This window comes from Hyaena hyaena, unplaced genomic scaffold, assembly GCF_003009895.1.
Source record: "Hyaena hyaena isolate Hyena2069 unplaced genomic scaffold, ASM300989v1 scaffold_614, whole genome shotgun sequence".
NCBI classification, from domain to species: Eukaryota; Metazoa; Chordata; class Mammalia; order Carnivora; family Hyaenidae; genus Hyaena; species Hyaena hyaena.
The window spans coordinates 857,308-865,486 of NW_024081244.1; the positions used below are offsets into that span (position 1 = coordinate 857,308).

At 46.3% G+C, this 8,179-nt stretch overlaps 2 protein-coding genes across 2 annotated transcripts; both read left to right on the forward strand.

Moving 5' to 3' along the window:
• Window positions 1–411: 411 nt before the first annotated feature.
• H1-4 (H1.4 linker histone, cluster member) lies at window positions 412–1,122 on the forward strand. The gene has a single exon (XM_039257268.1). It carries the CDS (start codon window positions 458–460, stop codon window positions 1,112–1,114), a length of 657 nt encoding a protein of 218 aa, XP_039113199.1. The 5' UTR covers window positions 412–457; the 3' UTR covers window positions 1,115–1,122.
• An 845-nt stretch (window positions 1,123–1,967) lies between these two features.
• LOC120248806 (histone H2B type 1-M) lies at window positions 1,968–2,471 on the forward strand. The gene has a single exon (XM_039257288.1). It carries the CDS (start codon window positions 1,993–1,995, stop codon window positions 2,371–2,373), a length of 381 nt encoding a protein of 126 aa, XP_039113219.1. The 5' UTR covers window positions 1,968–1,992; the 3' UTR covers window positions 2,374–2,471.
• The last annotated feature ends 5,708 nt before the right edge of the window (window positions 2,472–8,179 follow it).

An 8,179-nucleotide genomic window follows, 5' to 3' on the forward strand; every position in this document is an offset into this window, starting at 1 on the left:
AGAAGCTAACCACTTGGAGAATCTTATTTGCGAGGTCAGAAAACTCCACAGCTAAAGATCGGTTTATAATTTACGAAGAAAATAGAAAGTTTTGTTTCTCTGAGTTGAAATTTGAAGAGCACGGCGAGAAATATTGCAAGTTTTTGGCAGAAAGCTTTGCGCTTTCTTCATATTTTGAGACCAGCGTGAAGCCTGAGGCTTCGGGGATCATTTTGCGAGAAAAACCGGGCGATTCGATGTAGACAATTTTGATATTTTTGGCATTTTTTGAGGTGTAACAAACACAACTCGGGATCCGAGAGGACACTCTGCGGCTGCCAGCGAGGCGGGCTGGACAGCGCACCAATCACGGCGCAGCTCCGCCCTATATAAACGGGAGGGCGCAGCGGCGCGGCCCGAGTCCCGGCCAGTGCCTCCTCTTCCGGCTCGAGTCGCTCTCCCCGCGCCCGCCTTCGACATGTCCGAGACCGCGCCCGCCGCGCCCGCCGCCCCGGCCCCTGCTGAGAAGACGCCCGTGAAGAAGAAGGCCCGCAAGTCCGCAGGCGCCGCCAAGCGCAAGGCGTCCGGGCCGCCCGTGTCCGAGCTCATCACCAAGGCCGTGGCCGCCTCCAAGGAGCGCAGCGGCGTGTCCCTGGCCGCGCTCAAGAAGGCGCTGGCGGCCGCCGGCTACGACGTGGAGAAGAACAACAGCCGCATCAAGCTGGGCCTCAAGAGCCTGGTGAGCAAGGGCACCCTGGTGCAGACCAAGGGCACCGGCGCCTCGGGCTCCTTCAAGCTCAACAAGAAGGCGGCCTCCGGGGAGGCCAAGCCCAAAGCCAAGAAGGCGGGCGCGGCCAAGCCCAAGAAGGCTGCGGGGGCGGCCAAGAAACCCAAGAAGGCGGCGGGGGCCGGCACCCCCAAGAAGAGCGCCAAGAAGACCCCGAAGAAGGCCAAGAAGCCCGCGGCGGCTGCAGGAGCCAAAAAAGCCAAGAGCCCCAAAAAGGCGAAAGCAGCCAAGGCCAAGAAGGCGCCCAAGAGCCCAGCGAAGGCCAAAGCCGTGAAGCCCAAGGCGGCCAAGCCCAAGACCGCCAAGCCCAAGACAGCCAAGCCAAAGAAGGCAGCTAAGAAGAAATAAGTTTCTTTGGCCTCCTGCTTAGAAGCTCAACAACCCAAAGGCTCTTTTCAGAGCCACCCACAAACCTCAAGGAAAGAGCTTGCTAACACTGTTCGAGGGGGCGTGGCGCGCGGGGGGGAGGGTGTCTCCGCCGAGGGGCGGTACCTCTACCAACACGTAGGGATTGCTTGCTCCCAACAAGGCTGACTGCGTGCATCCCCAGGAACTTCCTAAACACGCGGGGGCGGGGGGGTGAAATCTCTACACACCTACCAGACAGTTTTAAACTAACACCGACACTGACCCGTGCAGGGTAAGAAGTTTGGTAAGACTTCCCAGCCACTACTGCGACCTTCACGCTTATTTCCTAGGTGGACACGACCGCGTTCTATCTCCCGACGGGTCGAGAAGCGCAGCCCATGAGAGTTCCAGGTCACTAGAAAAATTAAGCTGACAATACGGACTTGCTGTCAGTGACCACTTACGAGCATCAGCGTAATAGACTTCACTGGTGCAGACCCCAAGCTCCATGCAGGAAGCCTTACTAGCCAGCAGGGAATGGTCTACACCCATAAACCGAAAGCGAGGATGTTAACTAGAAAAGTTTCACTTATCTGAAATCCAGCGCCATTCCTTTAACTCACTTATTTATAGTAGGTTTGGGCAGCCTACTCTAGGCCTTCTGATTGGCTTGGAACAAAGTAAGAACGCAGCCAATGACAAGCTAGACCTGCAAGTATCTTTTACATCCGCATTTGTGACGACACGCTAAAATTAATCCAATCGCGAAGGAAATCTTACTAACCTCATTTGAATACCGCGTCTATAAATAAACGTGGCTTTGTTGCTGCGAATTATTTTCCCAGTTCTTAGTTTCAGCGTTCCTACTTAACGCCACGATGCCTGAACCCACCAAGTCGGCTCCGGCCCCGAAGAAGGGCTCCAAGAAGGCGGTGACCAAGGCGCAGAAGAAGGACGGCAAGAAGCGCAAGCGCAGCCGCAAGGAGAGCTACTCGGTGTACGTGTACAAGGTGCTGAAGCAGGTGCACCCCGACACGGGCATCTCGTCCAAGGCCATGGGCATCATGAACTCGTTCGTCAACGACATCTTCGAGCGCATCGCGGGCGAGGCGTCGCGCCTGGCGCATTACAACAAGCGCTCGACCATCACGTCCCGGGAGATCCAGACGGCCGTGCGCCTGCTGCTGCCCGGCGAGCTGGCCAAGCACGCCGTGTCCGAGGGCACCAAGGCCGTCACCAAGTACACCAGCTCCAAGTGAACTTGCCAAGTAAGCGTCTTGTTACCCAACCCCAAAGGCTCTTTTCAGAGCCACGCATGCTTTCAATAAATGAGCTGTAATCCTCATTCTGAAAGCTATTTTCGGGTGTCTGGTGATACCTAAATCTAGCTGCAACTCCCAGCTTTTCAATTAGAGCTGTATAGAAAGGATTTGCAAGTTACCGGGTCAATAACCATACGTGCCATAAATTATGTGCTCACTTTGGACAAAAATGGTTCTATACATCCATTCTTACTTCAGTCACACAAAACTAGACAATTGGAAATGAAAATCCCAGTCCAGGTACACAGCTCTGACTCCCTGGGCTGGGCTGCAGATCGATGGACTTGGCCAGGACTGCTTACCCAGAGCACAAAAGAACACTTTGTTCTGCTCAGATTTGCTTCTTTTCCTTCTTAAGGGATAGATGTAATACTGAAAACAGCTGAAGACCATGTGAGTTGTCCCCGAAATTTTTCATGGACGTTTCTGCTTGGCCAGCTTTGCAGTTGCCCACATTTCTGCTTGCTCTGAGCAGCAGGCTGGGGAAGGCACGTCTCTGGGGGGTGAGGGTGACAGAGTCTGTGCTGTCTCCACAACCCACGGCCCGACAGGGAAGGGAAGCTGTCCCCGCTCTGAGAGGACTTCAAGTCCTGTCGGTCACTACAGCCTCTCCTAGAAAGTCCTACCTCATTTCCAGTCTTTGGGAAGCATTCAGCTGTACAGTCCTCGGGGTCACAGGACAGAAGCCCCCCACTCAGTCCCATCAGGTGTCTGACTGTGGGCAGGCAATTGCTACCCAGGACCGGGCCCCCTTCTCCCCACCATGGCCGCTTCCCCCGTGGACCCCTGACGCAAGGCCAAGGCCCGCGAGGAGGTTGAAAGGGAAGGACAGCCCTTCGGGCAGGAAGCGGTTTCTATCGCACCAGGTCCTGTGGCCTGAAGGGTTTCAGCTGCCGGGGAACCGGGAAAATGTCTATTTCCTTCATTATTCACCAAGAAAACTGATCAGAAATCCTTCCTGTGAGGCTGACACACCTGCCCAGTTACATCCTCCGGGTAGAAGGTGACCTGGAAACGGGCACACACGCCGACACACACGTGCGCACAGGCCCACACTCGCCACAGATGGTGGCGAGGAAGAGGCTGCCCGGGGCCTTGGTGCTGAGCAAGGTGGGCTCCGCCACTGGGACGTGGGCTGCAGCCCGTGTGTCCCTGGCACCCGTGTCACGGGGATTCCAACGCCCAGGCTGCGAAGTAATTTAGGGGTTAAGCCCAAGCTGGCTCTGTGCCCTGAGCACCTGGTTAATGCAAATACAAATCCTCTCTGGCGGAAGGAGCTTCACGTTAGGTCTCAACAAATCCCCACACACAACCCATGGGAGACAGTGCCTGGGAGGCTTCACACACAAAACTAGCACCCAATTCCACAGGACACCTTGACCAGAAATAAGAGCAGGAAACAAAAGGAGTAAAAAAGGAAATTAAAAGATACAGATTTCAAGTCGCTCACTTTATTAACTTTTAAAAGAAAAAAAGGCAGGGGAATGCCTGGGTGGCTCAGTGGGTTTGAGCACCCAACTCGTGATTTGGCTCAAGTCATGATCCCATGATTGGTGAGATCAAGCCCCATCTGGCAGAATATGGAGTCTGCTTGAGGTTCTCCCTCTCCCTCCCTCTCGCGGGCGCTCTCTTTATCTCTCTGCTTCTTAACCCCGCTCTAGTGATCTCTCTAAATAAATAAGTAAATAAACAAATTATTATTTAAAACGGGGGGAAAAGGACTATTTGAAATATGCTGAGAGCCTAAGAGAATACAAGAATGACCACAAAGGTGTGGGGGGAAAAAATAACAAAATACAAATTCTAGAGATAAATGTGTATACATATATACATTAATTATAAGAAAATTAAAATTATGAAAGCTTGCTGGGTGGGCTAAATACCCAACTGGAGCCAACTGAATAATTTTCATGAACTCTGTAAGCAGGTCTTAATTATCCAAAATCCAGAGAGAGAAAAGTAAAAGTGAGTGTAAGAGATCTGGAATTAGGGGCACCTGGGTGGCTTAGTCGGTTGAGCATCGGACTTTCATTTAGGTCATGATCTCGAGGTTCGTGGGTTCGAGCCCCGCGTCGGGCTCTGTGCTGACTGCCAGCTTGGAGCCTGGAGCCTATTTCAGATTCTGTGTCTCCCTCTCTCTCTGACCCTCCCCTGCTCACGCTGTCTCTCTCTCTCTCCTAGAAATAAATAAAAATCTTAAAAAAAAAAAAAGAGATCTGGAATTAGTAGCAACATTGTCTGAAATACGAATCTTGGCACCAGAAGGACAACCAGATGTGAGCTTTCAAAGATCATGGTTGAGGATGTTTTAGAGTTAGTGGATTACCTGTGTAATTAAAAATAAATAAAATAGAGTGAAAACTGATATAAAAAAGAGGGTCACTGCATCACACTGTGACCTAAGCCACATAAACTCCCACAAGAACTAGAAGGCTGATTACAACAAGGTTGTGCCTTCTAACCTGTTCTGAGAGGTGCCAGCCCACTGAAATACTGTTATAACTACTTGGTGGGGAAGATAATTGAGAAATTATTTACATGCCCTTTATATCTATCTGATTACTAAACTTTGTAATTTTAATCAATATTTAATGGACTGTCTTATTTTAATCAATATTTAATAGACTGTCTTGATTTTCAGTGCATATAATACTATCATTAGCAAATGAAAAAGTTTTATATTCTTTCCAATAACTTTATGTTAATTACATTATCATGTTATTGTATTAGCTAAAATCAGAAACTGTACGCTACATAGTGACGCTCTCAGTCATCACGGTCCTTTTTTTCTTTTTCATTGAAGTGCGTCCATGACATAAAAATTTGTTTGCTTGCTTGTATATGTGCATGTGAGTGTGTGTTGTGTGTGTGTGTGTAATCTGTATGTGTTGATTAGTTCCCTTCTAAAATTGTTTTAAGGCTTTTTATTAGAAATGATATATGAATTTTTGTCATTTGATGGAATCATGTGCTTTTTCTCCGTTAGCCTGCCGCAATGAGGTATAAGTAGATTTCCTAATGTTAATCTATACTTGCATTCCCAGCCCAAATCTGACTTGCTCATGTTATAGTATTGCCTTAAGTACCAGCTGCATACATTTTCATATTTTAGAGGGGACATTTTCCTCTACTCTAGTCATACATAAAATCATTCTATGATTTTCTCTTTTGGGTCTAGCCATCTCAAATTTTGTCATTAAGATCATGGTAACTTTCAAACCTCTAACTGTGGAACTCTCCTCTATTATCTACTGCTATGTAACAAACTACCCCAAACTCAACAGCTTCAATCCATGAACATTTCTTTTCTCATTTTGTTTCTGGGGGTCAGGAATCTAGAAGTGATTCGGGCTGGGTGGTTCGGCCCAGGGCCTCTCATGGGGCTGAAGTCAAGATGTACACCCAGGCTGTAGTCCCCTGAAGGCTTGACCCACAGCTGGAAGGTTCCCTCTTCCCTCCCAGAGCCGGCTCACTCCCCTGCTGCACACGTTCCAGCTGGCTGTCCCCGGAAGAACCCCAGTACCACCTCAGTTCCCTGCCACATGCACCTCTCCAGAGGGTAACTGAGTCTTCAAAATGTGGTAGCATTTCCCTTGCAGAAAGAGAAGTCAAGTAGAGGAATTAGCCACCAAGTCTCTGTGACCTAGTTTTGAATGTCACATGCTGTCATATCTGCCACTTTCTATGAATTAGAAGCAAGTCATTTCAGTGTGTCATTAAATCGGAAGGGGAACTAGGTTCCAGATCATCTTTCGAGGTGAGGATGCTACATTTGTGAACATATTGTGAAATCATCACATTTTTTGTGTGTGCTTTAAATACTTGATTATAACAAATATTTGTTATTTACAGAGTAGTCAGAAATCATCTAAACCTAATTCCTTTAGGTCGTTAAGAATTCCAGGAAGTCAGACTAAAATTGACCAATATCCACAGAGACAAAAGCCAATAAAATTTCCACATGATATCCTGATGGACTTTTGCTTGAGATTGTAGACCAAACAGTGGTCTCTGTAGTCAAATAAACCTAGCACATTGCCAGTGCATAGAGAAAATATTGACAGAATTGAGTGAATTCAACAGAGAAATTGTAAACAGCCATCTGTACAACAAATCTCTGGTTCGTGATGGTTGTAGGAATATCCAACAAAACTAGTAGATTTGGAAAAGATAAATTAAGAGAGAAAATAAATACAATAAAAAGGTAAAACCCCAAGCAGAGAACCAGCCTCTTCTCTGCTGTCGTGCTACCACTCCCTTTCAGTGTATTCAGTAAACATCTAACACCTTAAAAAAAAAAAAAAAAAAAACTGAGAAAATATTTTGGCTTATGAAAATATAAGAAATTAATGATTTAAAAACTACTACAAATTAATAAAATTTGAAAATGGACAAGGAGTAAAAGCTAAATTTGGTGATTTAAGAGATAGAATTTGAATTCATGATTGAGTCAGACTTACAAGTAACTTACAAAGTTTAAAGTGTAAGGTAACAGATTAAGAGGTAGTAGAAAGACATAAAGGAAGAAACTAAGAGCATAATTGTGTCATAAAGGCTGATAAGGAGACCCTTGACATGTGTCAAAATTCTTACTAAATTGTAGCATTGGCAATGGTTCAGAGTATTATCGTAAATCGGTTCAACAAGAGATAGTCATCGAACATCTTCGGTCAGACACAGGCACAGGCACTGGAAATATAAAGAGAGGTGAAGTTGTCCTTGACCTTCTGGAGACCTCAGGTTTGTAGACCATCAATGAAACTTATAGCTACTCCTTCAGTTTTCTGTTGTTATTATTATCATTCACTAAGACCTAAAAAAGTATTCATCGTTCTTTAGAAATCTGCTGCCAGGGGAATAGACTTGGGCTCCTATGGAAACTACAAAGCTCATTAAGACAAAACTTCATCTCAGTATTTGAGTACTAAACAGAATACAGTAATATGCCATTGTGACATAGTGCAAAGTTCAGTAACGGTCCCATAAGATTCTCCTCACGTCTGACACCAACTGCAACATTGAAGGGTCTCCAAAACCATCCTCAGATTTGATCATCCACTAGATGACTCACAGAATCCACTGAAAGTTATTATACTCAAGGTTGGGGGGTATTTATTATATAGAAAGAATACAGATTACAAATAAGCCAAGGTAAGAGGCACACGGAGCAGAGTCTCAGAGGGTCCCCAACTCAGAGCTTCTGGTAATCCTCTCCCAGTGGAGTCTGGGGAAGTGTTTATATCTCCCTGCACCACGACAGTATTGTAACAACACAACAGACATTGCCAACCAAGGGGATTTATCACGTAAACTTGGTTGACTGTCCACATGGTTGATAGTCGCTCTACAGGTAGCCCACATGCCACATAACCTAAAATCCCCAACATAAGTGACATTATTACACTATACTGTACAGCCCAAGACCTCTAGGTAAACATAATCTTATCATGCAGGACATTCCATGAGCCTAGAGTTCACATCCCAGCAAAGGGCAAAGACCACATTTCTCTTTGGATACAGTTAGTTCTTTACCATACACATAGTCATAAGAAAAACTATAGATTTATGATATGACTAGATATCTATCATTGAACATAACTTGAATTCTCCAACTATTTTCTCTTTTGATGGTTCTGTCAATGGTTTTGGATATTTAGATCAACTGTGGACCCAAAAGTTGTAAGGAGATTTCTAATTGAAGACTATCTTCTTGTACTCTATTCAGATGAACAATTTCAGCAGT